Source organism: Prionailurus bengalensis, unplaced genomic scaffold (genome assembly GCF_016509475.1).
Source record: "Prionailurus bengalensis isolate Pbe53 unplaced genomic scaffold, Fcat_Pben_1.1_paternal_pri Un_scaffold_57, whole genome shotgun sequence".
Lineage (NCBI taxonomy): Eukaryota > Metazoa > Chordata > Mammalia > Carnivora > Felidae > Prionailurus > Prionailurus bengalensis.
The window spans coordinates 198627-225656 of NW_025091159.1; the positions used below are offsets into that span (position 1 = coordinate 198627).

General features: G+C 52.3%; 1 protein-coding gene across 4 annotated transcripts; it reads right to left on the reverse strand.

Annotated features, from left to right (window-relative positions):
- Positions 1-1177: 1177 nt before the first annotated feature.
- LOC122478378 (liprin-alpha-1-like) lies at positions 1178-26948 on the reverse strand. 4 transcript variants are annotated; one of them, XR_006295973.1, is made up of 11 exons: positions 26746-26948; positions 25080-25226; positions 23416-23550; positions 21786-21869; positions 19688-19819; positions 16728-16807; positions 13460-13604; positions 8599-8750; positions 7762-7934; positions 5828-6067; positions 1401-1548 (listed from the first exon to the last, which is right to left on the reverse strand). XR_006295973.1 is itself a non-coding variant. In XM_043572015.1 (10 exons), exons 2-9 carry the CDS (start codon positions 25203-25205, stop codon positions 7766-7768), a joined length of 1023 nt encoding a protein of 340 aa, XP_043427950.1. In that variant the 5' UTR covers positions 25206-25226; positions 26746-26948; the 3' UTR covers positions 1178-1548; positions 7762-7765. The 4 variants fall into 4 exon arrangements, 3 of the variants coding, with proteins under 3 accessions (XP_043427950.1, XP_043427952.1, XP_043427951.1); XM_043572015.1 differs by lacking the exon at positions 5828-6067 and having other exon boundaries at positions 1178-1548; XM_043572017.1 differs by lacking the exons at positions 5828-6067; positions 23416-23550 and having other exon boundaries at positions 1178-1548.
- Positions 26949-27030: the final 82 nt, after the last annotated feature.

The following is a 27030-nucleotide window of genomic DNA, read 5'->3' on the forward strand; positions in this document are numbered from 1 at the left end:
GTACCTACTCTGTCATACAATCAGGAAGTTCACAAAAGATTAATAGAAAGACACAGGGAAACTGTCAAACGTCCAATGTAAAGAGACATGTCGTTTCTATCTCTGTACCAGCTGCATAAGAAATAAGGCACCATGATCTGAGCACATTCCTGGGTGGCTTTTTTATATGCCACCTCAAAATTATAAGTTACGTTGGCTACTTGGATAACCTGAAATGGCTGTCTCCTCAAAATCTACACATGGAGATGGGGCGCCTGGGTGGCTCAGTCACTTAAGCGTCCGACTTCAGCTCAGGTCATGATCTCACAGTTTGTGAGTTCGAGCCCCACGTCGGGCCCCGTGCTGACAGACAGCTCGGAGCCTGGAGCCTGCTTCGGATTCTCTGTCTTCTCCTGTCTCTGCAGCATCCATGCTCATGCTCTGTCTCTCTCTCTGTCTTTCAATAATAAAGCAACATAAAAAAATTAAATAAAATCTACAAATGGAGAATGAGGTCCATTCCTTAAACTTGTTAACAAACAAATCTAAACAGCTGATTTCCGAAAGAACAATAAGGCCTTTATTAGAGTTGCTCTACATTGTTTCCAGGATCTTGCATCTTGCTCTGTGCTGAGCACCCAGCACCCTGGCCCGAGGTGGGAGACCAGTGCACCCTGATTGGTCCTCTGAGAGTTCTGCTGCCAGGGGTCTAAGGTTCGGGTTGGGGGGGAGAAGGGGGCGGGCAGGGTTTCGGGGAAGAGGTGGCCAGGTTGCCCCACCCAGGCTTTCTGGGGCCTCAGCTCCCAGGTTGTGCGGGTCACTCCAGGCAAACTGCCCAGGCCCCCAGGGACCAGGCTCAGAAACAGCATACCGGCCTGGGAGATTTTCACAGTGTTTCCATCAGCTTTCCACTCCAAGTTTCTTTAGCTGATAGTTAACACCAGATATTTTTACTCTGTTCACACTGCAGAAGAAAGCATTTCTTGCTAGAAAAAGTGTAGTTAAGGTGAGTCATTAAAATACAATGACAATTGCTGCAAATTAAGTCTGATTATATCAAAACCATGGGTGTAGAGCTAAGGGACATTCGTAAAGGATAATGCAGGCTGTGTCACGGTGATTTTGCAAACGTGGTAAAATCCTTTTCTCTGTCAGGGTTTCTTAACAAACAATTAAACAATGATGATTACAACACGTGCACAGGTTATAAAAGCCCTGTATTTGTCGTAGGATTTATACATACAACCATGAGAGTACATACACTTGAAAGACTAAACTGAGATATAACAACATCAATTGATTCCAAAGGATATTTATAGCCCGGATATACATGAAAGTAACGAACTGTCTATAGGGAGTGACAAAGTTACAGAAATGTACGAAACATTAAATGCTAAATGAGTTTCTCGATGCTATTCACGAATTTTTCAGTAATTAAATACTGTAATAAAATATCTCAGCGTCCATATAACAAGGATTAACAGATGAAAGATCTGGTTGAAGTTTCAAATGTAGTCGCTGCTGGGCTCTGCGTGCTGCAAGACCATCGGTAGAAGCAGTGTGGGTAAACTGCAAGATAAAGGAAAGAATCAGTCTTAAGACATCAGCCCGAAAAGCACCTTCCAGGGCCCCAGGTGGGGCCTAGCACGTGCCCCCCCTCCCCAAAGACCTTCCTGGCTGAAGAGATTTGAGAATCTAGAGAACATATGAAGCATTTTGCATTACCAATGAGAATTATTCGATTGAGTTCATACTGGCTTAAGACTGAAAGTTACCAAATTAAAAAAAAAAAAACAAGATGAAGGAATCAATCAACTATTCTTTTTTTTTTCAGGATTTTAAGTAATCTCCACTCCAAAATGGGGCTCAAACTCACTACCCTAAGTTCAAGTGTCATAGGCTCCACCTGGCCTCCAGCCAGGAGCTCCCAACAATCAAACACTGTGGCTGAGACAGGAAAACAGAATGAGAGGAGAACAAAGCCCACCCCCGAGGCCCTCAGATCAGGGAGAAGAGGGCTGGGCTCCGGGGCCCACACCCGAAATCTCCAAGTTCAAACTCAGCCCCTCAGACGGCAATGTGCTTCCACTTTTAAAAGCTAATCTCTCAACTGAGAGGCCACCAGCGTCACTCACGTGAGGACTAGAATCCTCTTGGGCCTGGTTCATTCAAGAAGGTGTGCGTAAAACAAGCCAGCCAGGGCCTGCTGACCTAGGAGCTCCACCAGACCAGGCAAAGGCCAGTGCCACTTGCTCCCGAACGACCGGGAAGGTCAGCTCAGACCTGGAAAATCTCCTACTGCTTCGACAGCAATCCTGCCTCCCTACCACAAAAGACATTAGCAGACACTGAAGCCAAACTTCTTTTTTTACGAAAAGAGTGGAAATACAGTTTTCTCCGGAAAAACTGAGAACACACCAACCTCTTAAGTGTAAGCACACAAACACCAGAATCCTCTTAGCAGGTGTAGAGAAGCTCATGTGTCTGTGTGTGTGTGTGTGTGTGTGCATGTGTGTGTGTGTGTGTGCACGTGTATGTGTATGTGTGTGTGAGTCTGTCTATGTGCATCTGCGTGTCTGTGTATTTCTGAAGTCCCTAAGTGAGCCTGCTGCGGCTGTCCTGGCTCACATGGACATTGCGCAGACAGGACACGGGGTGTCCGACTGTGGCCTGCATGGACGGTGCCCTCTACTCACCAACAGGAGGTGTCGGCAGGATTAAGACATGACTGCCTGAATCTAGCCTCTGTGGTGCAGATACTATGCCTGCTCCAAGCAACACAAGGGGCAGCGTGCAAATGCAGCATGCGGTTAGTCTTGAAATAGCACATGAGGGCACAAATACAGCCACACACATTCCAAACCACAGCAGCAACCACTGAGGGCTCCCGGGGCACTTCTGAGTGGGGTTCTCTCCACCCGCAAGCAGCCGGGGGAGTCCCCGGGAGTTCACTCTCAAATAGCAATGGGGCAGTAGAGGCCATGAAAACACTTTCGCCGTGTCCATCTGCCATCTTGTGAAAGAGGGGCCAGGGCTGCCCATCACATACGTAGCTCTGCAAGTGTCGCTCTGAGGCTGGTCCAACGCTCTGAGGACACCCACGATGCCTAGTTGTAGTAGTTGAGAGAATACGCTAATATTCCATCAGATAGAAAAGTTAAAAAAATCTCTTTCACTGTGAACCTTTGATAAGCAGAAGTGAGGAGTAACCTTAGATCATTTGAGCCTGAGCATGCCATAGCATCTGAACGCCTTGTTACATATTAAGTCGGCCATTCTCCATCAGTGTTCACATTCCAACCCAAGAGCCTCCCATACCTCCGCCAAGAGGCTGGGGCAGAGCAGCACGTCACATACAGACCAGCAGCATCTTCTCTGGCTGCATAGAGGACAGAGAGGAAGTGACCCAGAAGCCTGCAGGGAGAGTCTCTGCTGACCCAGCAGGTAAGTCAACAGTGTCTTGATCTACATTGCTATCTCTAAGAAGGTGCCCTCCTGAAGCTTCTATCATCATCCTGGGAAATTACAGGACACATTGTGAAATGAAAACCAAAAATATATAGTAAGGTTACCAGCCCTTTAAAATGACCTCACTCTGCAAGTTTGTTTACAGCTGTTTACCCCCATTCCTGACAGCCATTGGGGGCCCCCTGCCCAGACGGCTGCCCCAGGCGGTAAAGGAGGCAGGGCCATATTTGTGCCAGGACCCTGACCGGGCACAAGTCAGGACAGTCCTGGGCTGACTGGACCTGCCGCACTGTCTTTGTGAAATCACCTTCCTGCTATAGAAGATACTACCTTTTTGTTTTCAAAACAGTCTTTAAGCTGCGGACAGTGCTACACGCTAGGACAGTCCCACCGCACCCTTTCACGTGTCCTATTCTCGTCACACTCGAGTGTTCTTATGGCAACGAAGACAGTCTTAAGTAGTGGTGTGGGAGTAAATCAGTCCTGGTGTTGTATAAGGAGAAATCAACACTTCGTGTCTTTTTAAATAAACGACTGTAACCTTCCCCCAGAGCACAGGGCCCTGGACTGCAGAGAGACCTCCAGCCGCCCCCAAAGGCAACTTACAGGCTCTATCGCCAGGCTGCCGTCAATGTGTTATGATGTGAAAAATATTTCTCAAGACTATCAAAAGTCAAATACCAAAAGGAAAGAAACCAAACTCCTCACCTCTGGTAAAATATTGGTTTCTCAATAGCTCGTTGGTTTGGGTGTTTTTTACGTTTTTGCAGGGACATTTATTTATTTTTGAAAGAGACACAAACAGTATGAGTTGTGGAAGGGCAGAGGGCTAGGGAGAGAGAGAATCCCAAGCAGAATCCCCATTGTCACCGCTGAGCCCAACGGGAGGCCCAAACTCACGAAGTGTGAGATCATGACCTGCGCTGAAAGCAAGACTCAGATGCTTAAATGATTGAGCTACCAGGCACCCCTGTTTGTTAGATTTTCAGAGAGAGAGGGAGAGAGAGAGAGAGAGAGAACGATTGTGTGTGAGTGAGATAGGGGCAGATAGAAAGGGTGACAGGGGACCCAAAGCAGGCTCCACGCAGACAGCAGCCAGCCCAATGCTGGCCTCAGACTCACAAGCAGTGTGATCATGACCTGAGCCAAAGTCAGACACTTAACCAACTGAGCCACACAGGCGCCCCGAAGCTCATTTGCTAATAAATTAAGAGCTAAGCTTAACTTGTAAGGTAAAATTATCTCCGCATTTGGAAGAGTAGTCTGGTACATGATTCCTACAAACATAATAATCTACGTTCCTGTTTTTTTTTTTTTTTTGATTTTACTTTTAGGAAATCTCTACCCCCAACACAGGGCTCAAAGTCACAACCCAGAGATTATGAGTCACGCTGTCCTCTGACTCAGCCAGCCAGGCATGCCCAAATATAATACTTAACAGTTAACGCAAATTTAGAGATCATTAGGCTGAAAACTTATTTCACCAACCCTTTGGTCAGTCCCCATGACCAAAAGGTGGTTCAACTCCCATTCCAAGATAGTACGAGGCTGAAGTCACGAGCCAACACCCCAAAAGTTATGTCAATCTAAAGGATGACAACATATTGCAATAGCGTCGAAACCAAGACTTCAAACTCAAAACAATACCCATTGAATCCTAATAGTGTATTTTCAATCAGAGATGTTAATGTGGAGTCCATTAATGGGCTTGATTTACTTATCTTTGAGAGGCAGAGAGACAGCATGAGCAGGGGAGGGGCAGAGAGAGATGGAGAGAGAGAATCCCAAGCAGACTCCAAGTTGTCGGCACGGAGCCCGACTTGGGGCTCGACGCCACCAACTAGGAGATCATGACCTGAGCCCAAAGCAAGGGTCGAGCGCCGAATCATCTGAGCCCCCCAGGAAGCCCACAGGAATGGGCCTTTGGGGAGAGGGGTCCATGCTCTCCGGGAAATTAGACAAGGGTGCCGTGGAGGGGGGTTTGCAGTGGGGACACTGAGGGCATTCCCAAAGGTGTACAGTGTTCTGTAGAAGGATCAAAAGATTCCTGATTCTCCACTGAGCCCATGAGTCAAACAGAATTCCACAGGGAAATCAGAAACAGAAGCCATGAAACTTCCACGTGGCACACGAAGCAAGAGTGTTTCTCTCTCCACATAAGAGCTAAACGCACGCCAGTCTCCCGAGCCTGTGAGGGGAAGGGACAGGCAGAGCTCAGGCAGGAGGAGGCAGCACCGAGGACTCCGTGCCGCGCAAAACAGACCGGGTTTGGGGAGAGAGGACTAGCTGTGCGGTGAAGCTACGCGCTGCCTTGCTCCAATACAGGTTGCGGGGTCTCCAGCAGGAGAGCAGTGGGCGGGTGCAGACGGCCCGGTGTCACCTGTGTGTTCTGGGTCGGGATCTGCACCAGAAGCGCCAGGGCGGTGACATCGAAGGTCCCGTCTAAGGCCATCAACGTGCCGTGAACTCCACCGTCTACGCGATTGTTGGCCTCCTCTTTAAGGCCAATCGATAGGACCCAGCGAATCACCGGGTCCTTCCTCCAAACCAGCACCTCTGCCGACAGTAAACACCCATGGCCACGGTGGCTGCCGAAAGCTCTCTCCATCACATCCACACCCTGTAATGCAGGACAAGGATCTCCGCTCTGTGCCCCAAGCCTATGCTTCAGCTGCACACTCCGGGTGTTCTGGAAAACCTTCCTCCCGTCAGACAACACTGTTGGCCCCGAGCCTGGGCGCCTTGTCACTTCAACACAAACGTCTCAGTTCTAATCGCAAAGCCCGCTTTGTGGACTCAGTTGAAAATCAGAGACACCTGAAAAGACTCCCCAGCATATGAAGAGACTGTGACGGGACACCTCACTTTCATGCAAAGTAATAAATATTGCATCTCCTTTAGGAGACATCGAAAAATCACCAGATGATTCACTAGTTACTTCTGGTGAAAGACTGCTTCTGTCAACTGTGAAGAGATTTAAAATGAAGTACACGGTACAGGAAACACATATACCCAGTTCATTTCCAAGGTCTTTCACTAGGTAAAATAACAGTTGTTCAAACACATGGACACGCTTAAAACACTTACAGATCGTGATTACATTTCTCTGTAAGAACTCTGTAAGAACTCTGTAAGAACTCTGAGACTCATTCTCCTGAGGCGGACATTGTCAACACTAGGCACCTTTCGTGGAGCCTTATGGGGCTCTACCTCACCGCCACCTCCCTGAGAACTTCACTCCTCATAGCCCACTGTACCCAGAAGCCTTACCAGAAACAGTCGGTTAACACATGTTTTATAAGTGACGTGTATATGCTGTATTCCTTCATAAAACAAGGTAAATGTGATTAAGAAAACCATAAAGAGGGGAAAATACGTTTACAATACTCTACTGCATGGAAACACATAACTTGCACACAAGTGGACCTGATCTTCAAACCCTGGCTGTTCAAGGGTCAACCGTATGTTTCTGGGACTGGCCATGCATGTCCACAGAGACCACAGTATGATCCACTCTCAGACACTGCGTTATACCTATGGTAACCCAGAAGCCAAGTCAGCGATTTGAACATCTCAGCCCCGGAGAAAGTCACCTACACACACTCTGTGAAACTGAATCAAATGCTGGGGCAAACGACTCAATAAACGCTGTCCTCATATGACCAAGTACTGAAACCGTACCTCCCGAAGATGACAAAAGAAACGTAGGAAACACAGTGAAATGTTTTGGCCAATTTTGTGACCTCTGGACTTACAAGACATACACATTTCTGGGAGCAGTGGGTGTGAGAGCCAGAGGGCACTTTCACGAATCTTAATGTTTTCATTACAGAAAGTATAAGGATGTGGAAGAAAACACACCGGCAACATCTAAGGGACCGAATTTTCCCAGCATGGTTCCAGGAGCAAAAGGCCCTGGAGGCCTTTTTATGTCCGTGGAGGACATAATACTGCTTTGCAGCTATAGAGTCTATTGAACAAACGAACAGCTACTGCTTTAAAAACAGGTACAGCTGAAAAGTGCTCAGCAAGGTGACAAGCAACACAATGCTTATTTTTTAAAGTTTTTGGTGTTTTTCAGCTTGTCCGCCCAATTTGCTGAGTCCCAGGGCACCTTGGGAAGGGTTTTCAATTCAGTGGCTCCAATCCAGTGGCTGTGGGGAAGCAGAGTGATGAAATGGGAGGTGGGGGGTGTCCACAGCCACGTGAGGTCTCCCGACACGGGGAGGGGTCTGCAGGCAGAGAGACCACGGATCTAGAGGAATGAGGCCAGTAAGACCACCCACACGCTGGAAACACGCAGGGGACACCAACCTGGTCAGGCAGGCTCGTCGCTAGCGTGGCTGGGGTGGACCTTTTGTCTTCTGGTGAGCAACCAGCGGATGGATTTTGTGATGCCCTTCTTCTTGGGGGCGTTGGTCAGTGAGTCCTGGCTATTGCTAGTTTTGCTGAGGCTGCTCAAGGGGCCATCCCGAGAGCCTGGGGATCTGGGGACGCACAGGAGAGCATCTTCCACGCGTGCTCGTCACACGACACACCGCCCCACGTGATTAGAAGCACAATCCCCCAGCTTCTAGGGAGGGCTGCGCCCTGGGAGCTGACACTCTCTCCCTCCCAAGTATATCTGGAGTCCAAGCACCTTGGGTTGAGAACGCTCGGCACCCCACCCTGGCCGTGACCCGGGAGCACGGAGGACATGCACACCTGAGCCACCCCAGGACGTGGTGCGAGGAACAGAGAGGCTGCTGGAGCTGCCTGGTGGGGGTGGGGGGAAGAGAGCATGGCTCCTGACAGCCCCACAGGGCACAGTGCGGCCCAGGGGAGGAGCCCTAGGGAGCATGTCACCCAGGATCCCCCGGGAGGAAAAGGGAGGTCTCAGGACGGCTGGTGCGTAGGATCTGAGCAAACGAGGCTGCCCTACAGCCACCAGCATCACAAGACTCTGGTCTTTTCCCCCTGCCTTTTGCTCTGCTGGCCACACCCAGGGCACCCAGGCAGGTATCCCAAGAATGACGTGCACGTAAACTCGGTTCATTGGCCTCTCTTTGGAATCGCTGTTCCGACCCTTTCTCCCCCATGTAGAGATCAAAGGTTTCTCAGAGCTGAAAACCAGCGCACAGGCATGTCTCCTACGATGCCTGTGCCCCTTACTTTGTGGCGTCCCTGATGTCCTCGTGGCTGGCCTTGTGCAGTGCCCCTTGCTGCAGCCTGTCCAAGCTCAGGGACCTCTGGGAAGAAGGAGCTGACGGTACACATCGTGTCCTTGCCGTGCTATCTTGTGACTCTTCCTCCAAAGGCAGCAACTGTGGGGTGGAGAGGAGAGTGACATGAGTTCACCGTGCACCCAGACAGAGGAGCACACAGCCCTGAAATCACAGGCAGCAACTCATTTGAAAAGCTATGAGCTGTGCTTTGTGCAGCGTCCAAAACGACTTCCTAGGATCGGCCTAACGCCAGGCGAAAGGGTGGATTCGCGTCCGGGCAGTGGGCCCACTGAGACCCCCAGCCCATCTGCACCGAGGGGTGTACCCTCCCCAGGACCTCCCACCACCAGGAGCCTGGCCACAGAAGGTAGAGGCGGAGACCCAAACCATGTCACCATACACCACGGCCAGCTGAGAAGGAAGGTGTTTGTTTCCTGACGCCATTCAGGGCAAACCCTGGTGAGCACGGAGCCCTCCCATGCACGATTGTCCAAAGCTCTTTGTTTGGGGGAAGTGGAGCGAGCTTGTGGCCTAATCCACTGTCACCTCTGGTGGCGATGCAAGGCTGGAATCTACGGGGACGTGTGTAAAGTGACAAGGCACCCAACCCCCTGACCCCACACTCGGGTCTGACTTCTGCTTCTCGGGGACATTTCGGTTGATGTTACAAACTGATGGACTCATCTGCAGCTTACAGACAGTCTGCTCGACACGGTGGAGACACAGCGTCCCTTGGCTGCCGTCACGACAAATGAACCCCTTCAGACTCCATTTTTCCTTGTGTGACAGGCTGTGGGTCTGCGGCTATGTGGCTGTGGGCCCTGGAAAGGACCGTGGGGCCACGGACCCGCCAGCGTTACGACCCTTGACAGGTCCTGGTGGTGAGGCAGGGCCGGATCTCACGAGACACACGTGTAGGACTGGTGAGACAGGCACAGCCAACTGGGTTTGTACCAGGGCCTCCGAAGCTGCATGGGGCTCGGGACACCCATGGCGGTCAGCACCAAGTGGAGCTGAGCTCAGGGAAGACACAAGCTTAACCAACAGCTCCAAAACACCTGCCTCCTCTCCTGATTTCCTGACAATCATCAGACAACAAAAGGCTACCTTAGCAGGCTACAAATTATCCACATAAAACCAAACAGGGTCAGACTGGCTCAACACAAGTAGGTTTCATACCCAGGTGGAAGCAAGGATATGGAGAAAACAAACCCAAAAGGGAACAGGACAGGGAGCCACACTAGCGACCAGGCTATGAGGTGAGCAGAGACGGAGGGTTCCGGGAGCACACCCTCCCCTGTGTCACAGCGCAGTCCACACACAGGCCCCCGCCCAGCACTGGGTCCTGCCAGACTTGTGCCTATGGGCCATTTCAGTCTCAACCAAAACGGGAGGCTCCCGCCAGGCTGGGAAGTGCAACGCCCGTGCTGGCCCTGTCTGCATGGACCTGACGCCCACTGCCCGTACACCTAGACTTCATCCCCCAAAACCTCCAAAGAGCCCTCCAAGTAACCATCAGTGAGCTGCGGGAGCAGGCCGTCCTGCCTGGGTGTTCATCACAAGACCCTCTGTTCCTTGAGAAAGTCTTGCTACCGAAGAAAAGGCAGCACGAGCCAGCAGAATGCAGGGCGTGCTCTGTGCCCCGGCGCCGATGTGAGCTCCTGATCTCTGAGGACCGTGCACCGAGGGGCAGGGTGTGGACACCCCAAGGGCCATGAACCTTTCACTGTCTTCCCTTACCAGGCGACCAAAGCAGGAAAAAAAGACGGTGATGAATACACCCCGGTCACAAAACAACCAGGGACCGAACTGGCACTTGAACGCAAGAATTCAACTGAACGGACACACCGTCTGTGCAGTGGAGGGGCTCCCCCAGCTGCCGCCCAGCTCTGTATCAGAGGCACGGCCCTGTCAGCGCATGGCTGGGAAGGTCTGGGATGGGGGTCCGGTCCAGGGAGCAAGGCATCCCAGTTATGAGGCGGACTCTCTGGTCGAGGGTTCCGTCCCGAGGCACGGCGCTTCCCCATGAGAATGGGCACACCCACATCATTGTCCTCTGGACACAGGAGGTGGCCTGTCCCAGCGAGGGGCACTGTAAATGGGAGAAGGGCGCCCGAGCAAAGGTGGGGTATGTGGCAGAGTGGTGTCGTGGCCAGTGTTTGCCCGGCAAAGTGTCCTCATGCACAGGATGAGCCTCATGCCCAGGCTCTCAGGCTCTGGTTGCACATCTGGAAATGGGTAACCACACAAGCTGTGGCTCGCGGGGATGTCTGTGAGGGCCAGGTCACAGGATCCTAAACCACTGCACACACCAGGTGGCGAACCCTAAGAGCTCTCTGAATGCTGCTGGCTACGGCTGTCAAAAGTGGTGATCTCGAAATCGAAACTCTATGCCTCTGCTTCAGTAATTTCTCTTCCTAGAAACTTCTATGTCTCATGGAACTAAGTACGCAGCGCAGCGAGCAAGACACAAACGCGAGACAACGGTGAGCTCTGGTGGCCGTCGCAGGTACCGTGGAAACCGCACGCCGCGCTCGAGCTCCCAGTGGCTCCTGTACTTCCCCGCACACGCCAGCCGCTCGTCCTTACCCAGCTGTGGTGCTCACTGTGAAGAGATGGGCACTCTCCCCCACACCACACACAAACACAGCTAGGTTGCACTACGAAACACTTTCGCTTTCTCCGATGCTTCCTTACATCACTAGGCTGACAGAGGCATGCAAAGAAAGGAAGAGAAATCAGATTTACTGCACACTTGGAAGCTACAATTTCCAAGACCAAACGAGGCAAACATATTTTAAAGAGAACAACAGGACGGATATAATCGAGAGAAGATTTAGAAACAACCACGCCTGGAAGCAGCACTTTGTTCCACCACACATCTGAATGTAATAGGTTATTCGACATTTACCAGAGACACTACCAATTATCACTCAGGGATGGAAAACTCCATTACAACATACACAACTTATTAAAACATGGCATCTTGTAGAACAGAGACATCTAACAGGTGCCTATTCGAAACTTTCCTGTAACTGTTCTCCTTGTTGAAAACCAAGTTACACTTTTACAGTATCACCCTAGGGGATGCCGAAGTTCCCGCAACACCTTGGATAACACCAAACAAACCCACTCTGTTAATGCCCTGCTGGACGTGAATGTGAAATCCTGACCTAGAATTTGATTGACAACCTCTCACAAATCACTGTGCTGGTTACAGGAGGGTGTCCTGGGCAGGTACGTGATAAAAACGGGCTCAGGGGCAGGTGCCGGCTTCACGTTGTAGGAGTCCTGAGTTTCAGTGTAGAAGGCAGTACTTGTGCTCAGTAAGCCCATGAGATTTGGAGTCCTGAACACGAGTGTCGGCACCGCAAAGCGTGCTGTCTGTATCGAGCTTCCGTTCGTCTATGCTCAGTGCCTTATCTCTTTTGAAGAAACACTTCGTTTACAAATTATTATCTGGATCATACCCGTATCCTCCTGTACTATACAGTGATACGCTAACGACAATTTATGCCTATTGGGGCAAAACCCCACTCTCTAATGACAAATGAAGATACAGGAGAAACAACACGAGCCAGCCACGAGTGACCACAGACGCTCCAGGGCAAAACAGCAAAATGACAAAACACAAACCACAGAACTTTTACCCTGTGTCTCCTTCCAGCTAGCACTGCGTCTCTGCTCCCAACCAGAGTTCAAGTCCTCCAGAAAGCTGCCCCTACTGTGTCTACACAGACTCTGGAACTCTGGCGAGTGGGCTTTAGCGCAAGGGCTCCTGGACCAGACCACCGTGGTCCTCGGCCTCCACCTTGCCTGGCCCCACCCAGCACGACCAGGCCACCGGGCTCCCTTTCCCTGAGCACCTGGCTCACTGAGACCAAGCTCACCGCTTGGTCTCTGCCAGTTCTGTCTCTCTCTCTCCACTGCCACACTGGGCAGTGCCCAGAGAGCCACCCTTGCACTCTGGGGCTATCCACAGGTGCCCATCTAGGGACTTGTCAATCATCTGTCAAACAGAAATAGATAACTAACACACATATCACCTTTTACTTCCCATTCGCTGCTGGTCTCCCCTCACTACACTGTGCACACATAGGGGTGCAGGCCTCTCCTCTGACTTTTTATCTATTTATTGTTTTCTTTGTTTTATTTCAAGTGGGGGAGGAGCAGAGAGAGGGAGAGAGAGACAATCCCAAGCAGGCTCCAGGCGCGGTCAGCGCAGAGCCCCATGCGGGGCTGCGGGGCTCCGGGTCTCGATCTCACAAACCCAGAGATCGTGACATGAGCAGAAATCAGCAGTCGGACGCTTGACCGACTGAGCCACCCGGCGCCCCTCATCTGGGTTTTTCAGTCGTGCTGCACCCTAGCCTGGGACGATATCTGCACCAAACTTGTTCCATGACTACAGGTGCTCAAAACTTACACAAATATATAAAAATATACGCGGCTGAAGAGACAAAGGACAAAAGTACTTAAACTCCAAAGGTGAATTCTTTGTTGTTTAAGGATGAATACACATGTTCATTTAACCTTCGTTAGCGTTTCAAACCCTTACTACTTTGCATTGTGCTGTGCTTAACACTAGGTCCTATCTGAATCCACATTGCTACTTTACACAAAGAAAGAACAAAAGCTCTCAAAAGTAAATTCTAAGGCAGCAAAAGAAGAATGGGGGAAGGGGAAAAGAGAAAGCAGCCTATCAGTCCTTTAGTTCCAGAAGAGCCTCACAGACAGAGGAAAAGGCAGGAGACATTGGAGCAGGCAGGTGGGTCCCACGAGAGCCCCCAGAGGATGGAGGTCCTTGCCTTGGAAGGCTCATGTCGCAGACGGGCCACACGGCCTTTCCGGTGGCGCCGCAACACCGCGCTGCTGCTGCTGCTGCTGCTGGCATCCGTGGGGCCGTCCGCCAGACGGAACCTGGAAGCTGGGATGCTGCCGACGTGCGTCCGCCTGAAATACGGAGGAAAACAATCAAACAAACACGCACACACACACCAAGGTTGTTATCTAAAGAAAAGTGGACTTTGTCAGCCAGGCCAGAACCCATCCATTGGGAAAATGAGGTCAGAGAAAAAGGTCTCCAAGGAAGGCGTCTTTGCCCCTGGCTCCAGTGCAAGCCCGCTAGCCGGGCCCTGTGGAGACAGGGTCTCCCGGGCCCAGCAGGTGCAACGCATCCCCGCGGCCCAGACGTCCCCGAGGTGGAGCAGCGCCTGCCCCCAGTCAAGCTGTCGTCCTGCGTGTCTGCACCACCTCCTGCCCAACTGACCGGAAAGCACTCCTATACGTCCCTCTGGCCTTCACCTGCCATCGGCCCACGTGTGCCAAGGCCCTTGCTGTGATGCCAGGTGACCCCAGGTTTTCCTCCACCAGCCACTATCGGGCGCCCCAGGGGCAGTCGCAGCAGGATCCTCGGGAACCACACCTCGCAGCTCCCGTACACAGGAGGTGGCAATGCGCCCGGTGTTTCCAAGGCAAAAGCGTCTCTGGCCTCTGTGCAGTTAGACTAACAGACAAATGTCCCCCTTGGCCACAGAAGTCTCCAGAAAAGTTCCATGGAGCCCCGAGCCCCTAGGGTGGAGTCACTTAATTGGGCTGTCAGCTGCTCCCCTCAGCAAAGGCTCTGGGCACGAAGCTCTGGGCAGCAGCTGTGAAGGAGCACCGGCCAGCGCACGTGCCCGGCCTCAGCCACGGGCTCACCCTCCACACTTGAACCCTGCACGGGAGTCCAGTGGCTCCTTGCTCTCTGGAAAAGAAGAGAGGCTGCCTTCCATTTCACCAATCCTTATGGTCTCGGGAGACAGAACACGCCCATCTGATTCACATCAACTAGAGAGGGGGCCCCTGGCGTCACCCCTTGTGGCCTGGAGACAGAGCCACCACGACAGGGCGTCTCCTCTTTGGTGCTTCAAGCTCTTCTCTGCAGCCTTTCAAGAAACGTCATTGACACGTGCTGCTTCAGGGTACTGATTGCTTCTAAGACAGCCAAGTCGGGACTGCCCGCTGGCCACAACCACCTTCCCCTCCTCTGGTCCCCCCATTCCCAGAACAACTGCTCACCTGAGCTCAGGTGGTCTAGCTTCACCGCTGTGCGGCCACGACACATCGCCAATCGGGGAGAGCCACACACGCCACCCCGCATGGGACCTGGCATGGTTCATGGCTCCACTGAGGTTCGCGTGTGTCCCCTGACTCTGACACCCTATCTCAGGCTCCCTGGCTCCCGACCCCACCACCCTGCACCCAGTCCTATCCCAGAGCTCTCTCCCATCTGCCCCGCCTGCATGTGGAAGTGGGTCTGACACCTTTCTTTTCCTCTGCAACCCAGACCATGTCATCTTGCTAGAGGACGACACAAACAGAAGACGTGGCTATGAGGTCGTGCCAGGAGGGCTCAGCTTTCCAGCCTGCCTGCCGCCTTCCCAGTCTCGTCCCCACGGCCTCTGACCACTCACGGCGACACAGCTCCCAGCAGCCTCTCTTCTGCCACCAGACGAGAGAGCACTTTGGGAGATGGCTTCAAACAGACCCTGTTCCTCAGCCGGTCTCCTGCCCGGAGACTTCTGACCACAAGGCCACCTGTGACCGCGGCCAATGCCTCCGCAACCACGGGAGCACTGCGATCCTCTCTATCTTTCTCCTTGGCCAGCTCACCTCAGGCGGGTGACGGGCGTGGACGTCCCTCTTATGGCAACTGCCCCACGGTGCCACCCTCCAGGGGCCTGCACAGCCCCTTCCCTTGAGAACTCCAACATGCACTCGAGTGGCCTGCACCGCATCCACTGTTTGCTCCCTTGGCCTCCTCACACATACCCGTCTTCAAGCCCTGGAATGGTGACGCTCAGCACACTGGTGTCTTGCTGGCGAGGATCTCCGTCAGCCAACCAAGAGGCTGCTCTGTGCCTGGATCTTCCTGGGTGCTTCTCTCTCTGGACACACATTCGCTGTGCCACCAGTACTTCGGTGGACAGGGAGGGCCGCTTGTGACTCTACCTGCACTGACTTCTCTCTCCTACAAGCAGGCTCAACAAGGACAGCCACAGCACACCCTCGACTCTCCCGAGAGCCCCCGTCGGCAGCCGAACAGACCCCAGTGAGGCCTGAGTGGGCCTGCCTTTGGAGCAGGAGCCTCCTTCCTGCACCTAAGGGGGCCTAGTCAGCTACTCGAGGCACTGTCACACCAGAATGACTCTCACATGGTACCCATTTCCTACAAAGAAGCAAGCAAACCTTTTAATACCTCGCTGACAATTACTGTCTGCAGGACGCAGCTCACAAGCCGGCTGACCCACTCCCTCACAGGCGACTCACCAACGTCCCAACAGAGTTACAGCGATTACATGTCATTCTCCAGTCTTTTCAAACATATAAGAAACTGCGAGCACTGCGCTAACCCCACCAATGTCAAGGTGACCTTCACAACCATGGCCACGTGTGCACTCCCATGGTGACCCCACTGGCGTTGCGGAAGGGACCATAGCTTCCAGGGATGCTGGGCCGAACCTGGCACGCTGGACCCCTCCTAGCCCCACACCATCACTGCCACACTCGGTGGAGGGAGGCCGCAAAGAAACCCACCCAAACACGAACAGAACTTGCCCTAACTTCCACTCCTCCTCCCATGGCTGCGAGCTCTGTCATGCCTCCCGGTCTCCTGAGATTCCAAACCTAACCTCTGGAATGAGGTTGTACTTCTCCCTCTTGCCAACTACTAAGCTACCGGCTCCCTGAGCTACATCCAGTCACTCTGCCCATTCGGCCAAAGGATTCCTCTGGAAGATACACAGCAGGTGCCAACATAGGTGTTTGTGAGGTGGTTCATGTTAGGCACGGTGAAGGGCAGTGTCCCCCCCAGCCCCGCCCCATCATCAGTTAGCCGGTCCCTGGAAAATGGATCGCGTCAGACTACAACACACTCAGGGTTATTGTGTGTAACTCTGATCCGGTTCGGGTCATACCATAGCACACCCACGGTTCTACTTTGGAACCATGAGCTGGTTCACGTCATACTGGTGACAGAGGGAAGCCGCCCCCAGCCGCATCTCAAACAGATCTGTGAACCGGGAAGTGTCATACCCGTGGTGAAGTGAAGAGCCTCTCACTCTTGCCCGCTTTAATATGGCCCTCAGTGCTTCCAAGTTCCGTAGAAGGTGATCCTGCAAAGCAGCAAATGACAAGGACACTCACTGCAAGCAAGGTTAACTAGTCTTTGCATCAGGAGTCCGTTCAACACAGAGCACAAACTGGTAGTGGCCAGAGGAGAGGAGAGTAGGGGCGGTGGGCAAAAGAGATGATGGTGATTACGAGGCATCAGCATCCAGATATCAAATAAGGCCGTCACGGGGATGAAAAGCACAGTACAGGGAATACGGTCCGTGATACCCTAAGGACTCTGTATGGTGACACACGGTGACCACAGTGATGGTGACGAGCAAAGAGTCACGTGTGCAATTGTTGAAACCGTATGCTGTCTACTTGAAACTGATACAACACTGTAGGTTCATTAGAATTCAAGAACAAATGGAAAACACTACTAGCATCAAGTGTGCTGAAATGCTGACCATCATAACCACGATGGGTAAATTCAGCAGTTACAAACCCCAAGACCATTCTCTCCAAGAGTCCTCCAGGAAACACCCAGATCACCAAGTGAACGTCCTAAACCCTACTGAACAGTTAGGTCTCAGGCATAGCAAGGTTACAGAGGAGAAACACCGAGCCACTAGGACTTCTTCCTAATTATGTAGAGAGGAGCAGGACTTTCTGGGCGGTGGGGGAATAGCCCTTCTGTGCAATAGGCACGTGCTCCATCGTGGACCCTCTGCAGCCCAGCCTCACGTCTGCACACGCAGCACCAGGGAGCAAACCGACGAGGAGCTTCGGTCACACAACTAGCCCCTAGGCAGTGCCGTCCCAGGCCGGAGACACCGCCGCACGTGGCTAACTGAGCGCCCAAAATGGGGCTGGTCCCAACCACAGGGGATGGCACTGTGAGATGCCCCGTGGGTTGCAAGGACTGAATGTGGAAAAACATTGTAGAGTAGCTCCCTCATGTCTACACTATTTACATGATACAATAACATGTTGCTTGCATCAGGCTGCATGAAAACTAAACATCACCCGTCTGTTTGACCATTGCAACGTTTTTTTTTTTTTAATTTATTTTTGGGACAGAGAAAGACAGAGCATGAATGGGGGAGGAGCAGAGAGAGAGGGAGACACAGAATCGGAAACAGGCTCCAGGCTCTGAGCCATCAGCCCAGAGCCCGACGTGGGGCTCGAACTCCCAGACTGCGAGATCGTGACCTGGCTGAAGTCGGACGCTTAAGCGACTGTGCCACCCAGGCGTCCCTGTTTGACCTTTTCAAATGCAGCCTCGAGAACCCTTGGGATGACACCCGTGTCACCTGTTACCTCCCTGCTGGGCTACGCTGCACTCAACGAAAGGTTTACGCGAACATTTTAGCTTTCGAGCGAACCCCCGAAGGGACTCAGAAATCTGAACCCCATAGGCTGCTCGGCTCCAACTCCGCCACATGCGTGCCATTCAGACTTGCGAGCGTGGGGCCGCTCGAAAGCACAGTGGTGGCTCGCCTTGGAGGAAGTGTGAGCCCCAGAGGTCCCCTGCTCCTTTCCAGTCTCAACCGATCACTGAATGATTGAGAGATGGAAATACCTTCTCACGTTGCGTTTCTTATAACTGTTTTTTCAGATTGCCAACTTCTCCTAACAGAGTCTTCTGAGAAAGGTACACACAGTCCTTTACTGTTGATTCTTTCAAACGTTCCACATGCTAGAGCATGCCGATGTTTCTCTTTACCATAACGCAGCACCACAGACAAGGCATGGAGCGGATGGCCATACCAACGAACCGGGTCACATGACCACAGAGTGAAATGCTGTCTGTGAAACTGCAGTAACAGCCTTTACTCATACTTTGTCCATGTACAATTTCTTCACGGATCACTGTCTGACTGTAAGTATGACAAGTTCCTAAGTTTACTTGCAGCAGGTACACTGGTTTGTACTAGCTTTTAGGGTCTGTGATGCCTCAGTCACTTGGGAAACCTGACCTAAGTTTCGTACATATACTTCCAATCTCACATACAACTTTCTACCGAAAGGCTGGCCCCAGTGATCAAGGTAGAATCTCACGTGGGGTATAATAACGCACCTCATAATGGGTTTTACCCAAAACAAGTGTGTCGTGTAATTAGCATTGCTCACTGGTGTCTCCAAGTGCCAATCTTAGGGAAGATTCTGGGCTCATCTACAGGGACACAGGTGTCACCAGAACCGGTAGTATCAGGTCCGCATCCAACTGTCCCCACCAGAGCTTCTCTCACAGAGATGCTATGATACTGCTTCCCTCCCGTTACACCTCAAGTGTATCCGTTATGATGGTGTGAGAGTCCAGGCTTCGACTCTTTGCAACCCAGATGAAAAGAGGGAAGGCAGGAGATGGAACAGGAGAAACTCTGTTTTCAGCTGGTTAAATGCCTGACAGAACTGCGCACTCCTACCGGTCGTTCTGGACAAAAGAGGTAGAAATTAGCTCCCCAGACAAGAACCAGGCTGAAGGTTCCAGCACAGGGGTGGCAAACGAGGGCCTGCCGACCACATCCAGCCACCGCCGGGTCCTCTCAACAAAGGGTTATCGGCACACGGCCCCTCCCCTTAGTTATATACTGCCTATGGCTGTTTCTGTGCCCATCTTTGATTAGCATGAAGCTAGCTTACTCCTTACGTCTCAGTTAGGAAAAGCCTAAAATACTCACTCTCGGGCCCTCCCCAGACCATACTCCTCTTCTAGACAGTGAGACGCACCTTCCCGCACACATACGTCGGGCAGGGACAGGACACTGGGAACTTAACGTAGGCAGTGGGTAACAGCCTGCAGTTTTTCCACGTGAAAGAATCATTTCTACTTTCTGCAGTGGCTGTTAGCCTCTGCTCCACGCTGCTCCTCAGGATCACAACGTGAGCGTCTCCTCTGTGAGGATGGGGGCACTCAGCCGCTGTCTCTCATGTCCTACCTTATCTTCCGCAGCAGCCATTCTCTCTTGTAGATGACGCTGAAGTCGCTTGTCCGATTCATACAGGAGCTTGTCAATAGTGCTGGACAGATGTTGATTAGTCTCTTCCTTTAGTTTTTCTCTCTGCCTTACCTGAAAGAGAAGACGCAGGCTTCAAGCCAAAGTGCGAACACCGGCTCAGGCGTGCGAATGACCAGCGGTGTGACCCACACGCACGCCATCCTCGGCTGCCCCTTCCCACGGCACTCTTTGGCGTGCTTGTGCGTCACTGCCAGCACCGACCTAGCGGGGCACAGAAACGCAGGAACCTGCTTCCCAGGGGTCATCACTTAGCAGGTCCCTTTGTTTCTGGGAAACAAAACACGCATGGGCCCTCACGAATGTCCTCATTATTAGCTCTCAGATGGGCTCAGGAGGCAGATGTACATGCAGGAGAGCATATTCTTAAGGGGATCAGCTGATCTACACACGGGAGGAGGAATATTCCGGGGCGGAAACAGAAGCTCGGATCTGGCCTCAGGGGGAAAGAAATGAATCCATTGACAAAACCCAAAGATAAAACAAAAATCCCCTTTGGGAAAGATTCAGTGGTGAGAAAGACTTTCACCTGTTTTTCGTGAAATTCACACATCTCCTGAACGTTTTGTAATGGAAACTTGTATTTACCTCAGGTAATTTCCGAACGTAACCGCAAAGTTCACGGGTCTGTGTTTTATAGAACTCTCATCAATCGTATGGTTTAAAAACTTGTTTCTACCGCATATCCTGAATTAACCCAAAACAGAAGCGGCGAGGACAGGCCGGCAGGATTCAGGGGCTCCTGCCGGGCGCAGGGCCGTGGGGTACGGGGTACACATGTGCCCTGCAGTCGGGGGGCCCAGGGAGGAGGAAGAGCCCTCAGGACACACCCGCAGGCTAGGCAATGGACAGTCCCTCCAAGTTCGGGCTTCCTCATCTCTAAGCCACACCTGCTGGCACCTCTTTCCTTGGGAGCAGGCAACAGAAAGCACGACCACCACACCTCACACGCAGCAACGGCCATCACTTGGAAAAGACCCTGGCCACCCCACAAGAAGGGATCAGCACCCAAGTATTTTTCAAGCAAAGCAGCTTAAAAGTGTCCTTGCAATTGTCTCAGTTATAATAGAATCCTTATCTCAACACCTGTCCCTCCAAACTACCATACAGTCCTAACGGCAATGAAGTGCTTCTCTAAGTAGGTGAGGTCGAATTCTCGGCCCAAGAGGCTAGCGTCTGGTTGTGCTCGCTTGTGTGCATGTGTCATGGCGGGCTGGGGTCGGCCAACCGAGCCGTCACGCTGGCATCAGAAGCTTCACTCCGCGGAAACTCATGTTTTATTCTCTGACCCTGAGGGCCAAGCACACGAGTTTCTGGTGTAAGTTAAGGGTGAGTGTTTTGAGTTTTCTGGTGAAAACAAAACCTGATGGCCTTGGATGGACGTCCCAAGTTGGGGAGGCTGCTGCCTGCTCTGTCTCCTGGGTGTTTCATGTTGACGTCCGACCAGCTCCCGCAGGGAAAAATCTCAGGGGATTCAAGGGACAGGGGCCTCCCTTTCGTCAAGGCTCGATGACGCTATTCCTCTTCTTAGGAACATCTACCCCGACCTGTGCCTTTACATCTCAAGTAGAAATTCAGGATGTGGGGACCAAGGTCAGGCCCGTGACCTGATTTCAGGACCTCAGTGTCATGTCCTAAGGAAGGAGACCCCTCCTCTAGGCTGCCCTACCCCAGGCCAGTACCTCCGCTTTGGCCAAGGGACACCCACGAGGTCCCGCGTCAACCGTGAGTAGCTGCTAATGAGCTGGTGGGCACGGTGGGCTGTGCGGGTGCCTCCACCCCTAGGCGGCACTGCCTACGGGGCCCCAGCGTCCAGAGAACATTGTCCACAGGCTAGGAGTGTTCACTAACATCCAACTTGCACAAGAGTGCACTGTACCCCTGATGGGATCGAGAAGGGGCCTGGCGTCCACGTGGGGAGAAGTGGGAAACAAGGGACCACTCCCTACCCCCACACCCCCAGCCTGCGCCTCATCCTCAATCACTGCCAGGTGCGCGGCTGCTCCGCCCGGACACGTACCCGCTGCAGTTCTTGGTTCTTTTCCTCCAGCTGGGCCTCCATCTGGCGCAGCCTTTCTTCCATGTTGCCACGCCTCTGCTCGGCCTGTGGGCGACAGCGGGGTCAGAAGAGCTGGCTGCCCCACACCACACACTGTGCCTACGCACGACATGCTGTGAGCGGCCTTCTGCCTGCTCACAGTCCCTACAGGCCTCATGCGTGCCAGTGGGAAACACTGGGCTTCCTTGCTGGTGACCGGGGGTAGGCAACGGTCTCATCCCCACCCCGGGTCCCGGATCCTTGGACGGTGCCTCGTCCCCCGGGAGACACCCCTGTCCACTCAGCAGCAAGCGGAAAGAGCAAACAGGCGTGCTGCCTTCCTAAGCTGGGAAGTTACTTCCAACAACTTAGCTTCCTCAGCAGCACAGTGTCCAAAGACAAAGGGTCGGGCTACACGGCTGACCAGGGACAGGAGACAGGACAGGCGAGAAAAGAAACAGAGACTTGGCATGCAGATCACAAAGGAGGAGAGGCTCTGTTGGAGCCTGGGCCTGTGGGCGCCCAATGCCGCCTGCCCGACTTGATGGCAGCCTTGAGGGCCATTATCCCGTGACGAACCCACCCCCCTTCCCACTGGGACCCTCACTGCACTGGAACCGGTGACACAGAAGCACCGACAGGCTCCCTGCTACAGGTTCCCTCAGCCCAGGTTCCGGAAGGATGGACTGGCTGCCCAGTCATGTGCTCCCTCGTCCTGTGTGCATCACTCGATCCCAGCACAGACTACATCATGTCTGGAAACTACCTCTTCAACTGCTGCCTTCCTCTGTGGGTGGTGAGGGCTGTGAGAGCTGGGAGGGCAGGGACTGTGTCTGGCACGTTCCTCGACTCTATTTGTGGAACCTCCGAGTGAATTCCTTAAAGATTTATTTCTTAAAGGGGTGTCTGGGTGGCTCAGTCAGTCGGGTTCTGACTCTTGGCTTCAGCTCAGGTCATGAACGCAAGGTTTGGGCGTTCGAGCCCTGGGTCAGGCTCTGTACTGATAGCATGGAGCCTACTTGGCATTCTATCTCCTTCTTTCTGCCCCTCCCCTGCTCATGTATGTGCCCATGCTCGCCCTCTCTGTCTGTGTCAAATAAATGAACATTTAAGAATTTTTTAAAATAAAAACGATTGTGTTTAAAAGAGGATAGGATTTTCTCATTTCTCGGAAAAATTCTATGCTTTCTTTGTTTTGTTTTTTTTTTCCTTCGGTAAGCTCTACACCCAACGGGGAGCTCAGACTCATGACCCTGAGATCAAGAGTCCCAAGCTCCACTGACTGAGCCGGCCAGGCACCCCTGTCCTTCTCTTGCCCAAGGCTACTATCTTGAGCTTTGAGTCGCTGACTTAAGTCTGAAAAGCAGTGAGTCTTAGATGCAGCCAACGGCAAACAGCACACGTCAGACAAAACCGGAGGGAACAAAACTGGGGATGATGCCTGCTGTTTGAAAAGCATTCCAATCTCAGACAAAGTAGCACCGAAAACAGATCTCAGCTGGTTCGCGGACTTTGGCACGCCGACGTTACCGGTGAGAAATGAGATACAAGAACGGACCGCCATGAAAATGACATTCCCACCATGGGACCCAGAAGGAAACGGGGGCCCCACCTTGCAGAGGGTGGCCACCCTCTGGGCCGGCTCGGCTTCCACCTCGGGCAGCGACTTGGCCTTCCTCGGGGTCGGCTGCAGCTTCCGCTCCGCCACCTCCAGGCGCTCTTGCAACTGGCGGTTTTGATCCACAGTCTAGGAAATGAAGGCAAAGCATCAAAGTGTAGCAAGTCTTCTCTCCGTTTCCATTTTTATTAAAGTGAAACAAAATCTGAATGCAGAGATCTGCTGTTAGTTCTGACCGAAGCCAACAGTTTGGTAGGTGCTTCAGAGTAAACCTTTCCTTTCTGCAAGGAGTCACCCACGGCCTTGGTCCTCCTTTCACTACGCAAAACATGTCTTGCCAAACTCTTTGCTCTTCTTCAGTATCTTCAAAGAAGTCTTTCCAAAGACAAAGTTCCCACACATTAAAGAAAACCCATCTTCTGGAGGAGCTTGCCCGTTCTTCCTGACCAGTAAACGAGAGAAGGGTGAGGTCCTAACCCTTCGTAAACATATTTATACTGGGGTCCGAGGGCTCCCTACATAGGACATTCTGAGGTGGGCACATCAGCCAGCACAGAGCTTCTGAGAGCATGCCTGATGCCAGTTGAGTTCTTTTTGGAAGTGTACCATTATTCAACAAAAACACTCTCCCTCTTGACCAAAAACGTGGAAACCTTCAACGTGGAAAAGTTAGACACGAGATTTTTTGTTAAAGGACTTGTAGGGAAGCCGAGGTGGCTCAGTCGGTTAAGCGTCCACCTTCGGCTCAGGTCATGATCTCATAGCTCATGGGGTCAACCCCGCCTCGTGCTCTGTGCTGACAGCTCAGAGCCTGGAGCCTGCTTTGGATTCTGTGTCTCCCTCTCTCTCACTCTGGCTCCCTTTCTCAAAAATAAATAAGCATTAAAAATATATAAAGTCATTTTAAAAATCATGTACAAGGTGAGGTTTTTGCAAGGTTAACGTTTGTTCCCACAGACTCCTTCCATCTTCTGTGTGCATATAGCTCTGTGTGTATATACAGACCGCGTATCATGCTTTAAAACCCTCCAAAATAAATCACATGCTGTACACATAGTATTTCGTGATCTGCCCTTTACACTCATGCTTTGGAACATGTTACGTGCTCTCAAACAGCATTCCTCGATGTCATTTTAATGGCTTCCTAGTATTTCACTTTGATTATCATGTTGGGTCGACTGACACATTTGACAAACACACCAGACAAAGCTCTCTCTGTTTCCAAGAAGCTGGATGTGGTGTTCCTGTTCAATGCCGGATGACCTGAGACAACCAAGGAAGAGACGTGCTGCTTCCCAAAGCACAGGGTCTCACATCCTCACGCCAGACTGTGCTTCTGCCCCGGCCATTCCCCCCGATCTCAGGTACTAACCAAAATGGCCAGCTGCCTACACATTCCCGGCCACTCCCTGCTCCTTTGGAAACAGTGCTAACAGGCAACAGAGTAACGTGCATGTAAGACAAGACAAAGAAGGAATCAAGGAGGGGAGCCCCATAACATGCTTCCATAAAATTCGAAAGAATTAAACCCTGGACGTTGAAGTAACCCCGCTGGTCAACACAAGAGTCTAAGATCCTAAAACCTTGACATTGACACTTGGTCCTTAACTTGACTTGTAATTAATAAAAGTGGAATGAAGTTCAACGAAACCAACGACCTGTCGATGCAGAGAGTCCTTCTTTGCGATCTCGTTTTCAAGTTTATCCTTGAGGTCGTGCAGAGAGGTGGCTTTGTGCTGTGCCCTGAGGCAGCGCTTCTCAAGGGTAGTGATCCTGTCTTGCATGTCTTCCTTCTGGGCCACGGCCTACAGCAGGTATTTCAGAGGGAAAACAGGGAAAGAATTAGCGTACGACACATTAACACGCTCCAGACACAAAAACCGGGCGAAATCCTCATTTTCCAAACAAACAGAAAAGTAGCATCCTCGGGGTACCTGGGTGGCTCAGCCGGTGTCGCTTTGTGAGTTGGCGCCCGCCCCGCGTCAGGCTCTGTACCGACAGTGCGGAGGCTGCTCAGGATTCTGACCAGTTACCCAGGCTTATTCTTTCCCAGGTGTTCAAAGACAAACGGATAATAAAGTCTCCCGGAAATCACCTCGGTTGCCTCCGGACACCGTTGAGCTTTCCACAGAACAGCGACTTGCCTCTGGAGGCACACACCATGAGACAACCATCCTTTTTCCGGGGAAAAGGTGGATGAAATCTCATCCAATTACCACAGAGTTGAAGCAGCAGTGTTAACAAATGGAAGCCAAACTCCACCTTTCATATAACTGGAAGTCATCTTCTATAGCCTAACCCTGTAACAACATTGTATCCCATGGTATCTGACACTGCCAATGGAACCAGAACGTCCTGCCCTGCTTTTCTTGTCCAACACGGGAAAGATTCCTCTTCCAGCCCTCCGTGTTTACTAAGCAATTTATGTCAGCAGTCTCAAGAGTGAAAGTGATGAGTCCTAAGAAATGATTTCCTAAATTCTCTGCATCTTGAACTCTGCTGAGGGGTCTCTCCCCACCTTTGCCAAACAACAACTTCACTGAACAGGTTCTATAATTTCTGCAAATACTTTTGTTTTAAATTCTGACACGATCTCCCCCACACTAGGGTACTAAACAGACTGCTCGTGCACTTACACCCTCAAGGGTCTGACAGGGTGTTCCGAGGTGGCATTTCCGGGCTGGGGGTGGGGTGTGCGGGGACTGTCCGCAAAGGGCAGCTCACAGTGACAGGAGGAGGCACAGAGAAACCATCCTACCCTTACTAGTTTCTGTGACAATGATCAGATTCCCATCGACGTCCACACGTGCAGAAGCGGCCGCACTCCTCCATGACCTTACACCAGAACCAGCGGGCTGCGCCTCGCTCACTCTGACCGCCACGACCAGGGGCACGGAACCCCTGGGAGGAGGGCAGGGCGGCAGAGGTGGCCGTGACGGCCCCTGGCAGCGCCGCCCCCGCAAGGCCGTGCCCCCGGAAACGACCTGGCAGCACCACGCTGGTTCCTACGTGCCGAGTGTGTTCCCAAAACGGACCGAGAGCATGGCATGGGCCAAGCTCAGGTGGCCCACACTCCACACCCGAGGCCACTCTGCCGCCTGCCTGCCAGGCCTCTGCAGGGGAGAGTCCAGGGAGGACAGATTCCACCACACAGACGGGGAGGCAGCCCGCCCAGGCCCCGGAGTCACGTCCCGTTCTGCTGCTACTTCTACCAAACTCCAAACGTTCAAAACCCGTGGGAGACGAAGGACACACGGGGCAAGGCCGAACCAAACACCCCACGTTAGGCTCGACGATGGCGTGGCCATTTCAACTGACACTCACTTCACGGACATCTCTTTGTAATATGGTGTTCCTTGCTTCAGAAAGGATGAGGTCTTTCCTTGAGGTGTCTAGGTCCTCTTCCAGCTTGGCCACGAGAATGCACAGGGTAGTCAGGAGCTCTTTCACCTGGCTCTGCACCTTTGACACTCAGAAAGGGAAGCAACATGTGAGGGCCCCCACTGCTAGTCTTCCTATGTTGTTTTTTTTTTTTCAATGTTTATTTATTTTTTGGGGGACAGAGAGAGACAGAGCATGAACGGGGGAGGGGCAGAGAGAGAGGGAAAC

What these genes read in the sequence shown, in the direction of transcription:
- LOC122478378 (XM_043572015.1), bottom strand. Translation starts at nt 25,205, where the DNA reads ATGCAAGACAGGATCACTACCCTTGAGAAGCGCTGCCTCAGGGCACAG. An exon ending in AGAACCAAGAACTGCAGCGG is followed by an intron (nt 19,820 to 21,785) that starts GTACGTGTCCGG and finishes CTTCTCTTTCAG; the next exon opens with GTAAGGCAGAGAGAAAAACT. An exon ending in GGCTCTTCACTTCACCACGG is followed by an intron (nt 13,605 to 16,727) that starts GTATGACACTTC and finishes TCCGTATTTCAG; the next exon opens with GCGGACGCACGTCGGCAGCA.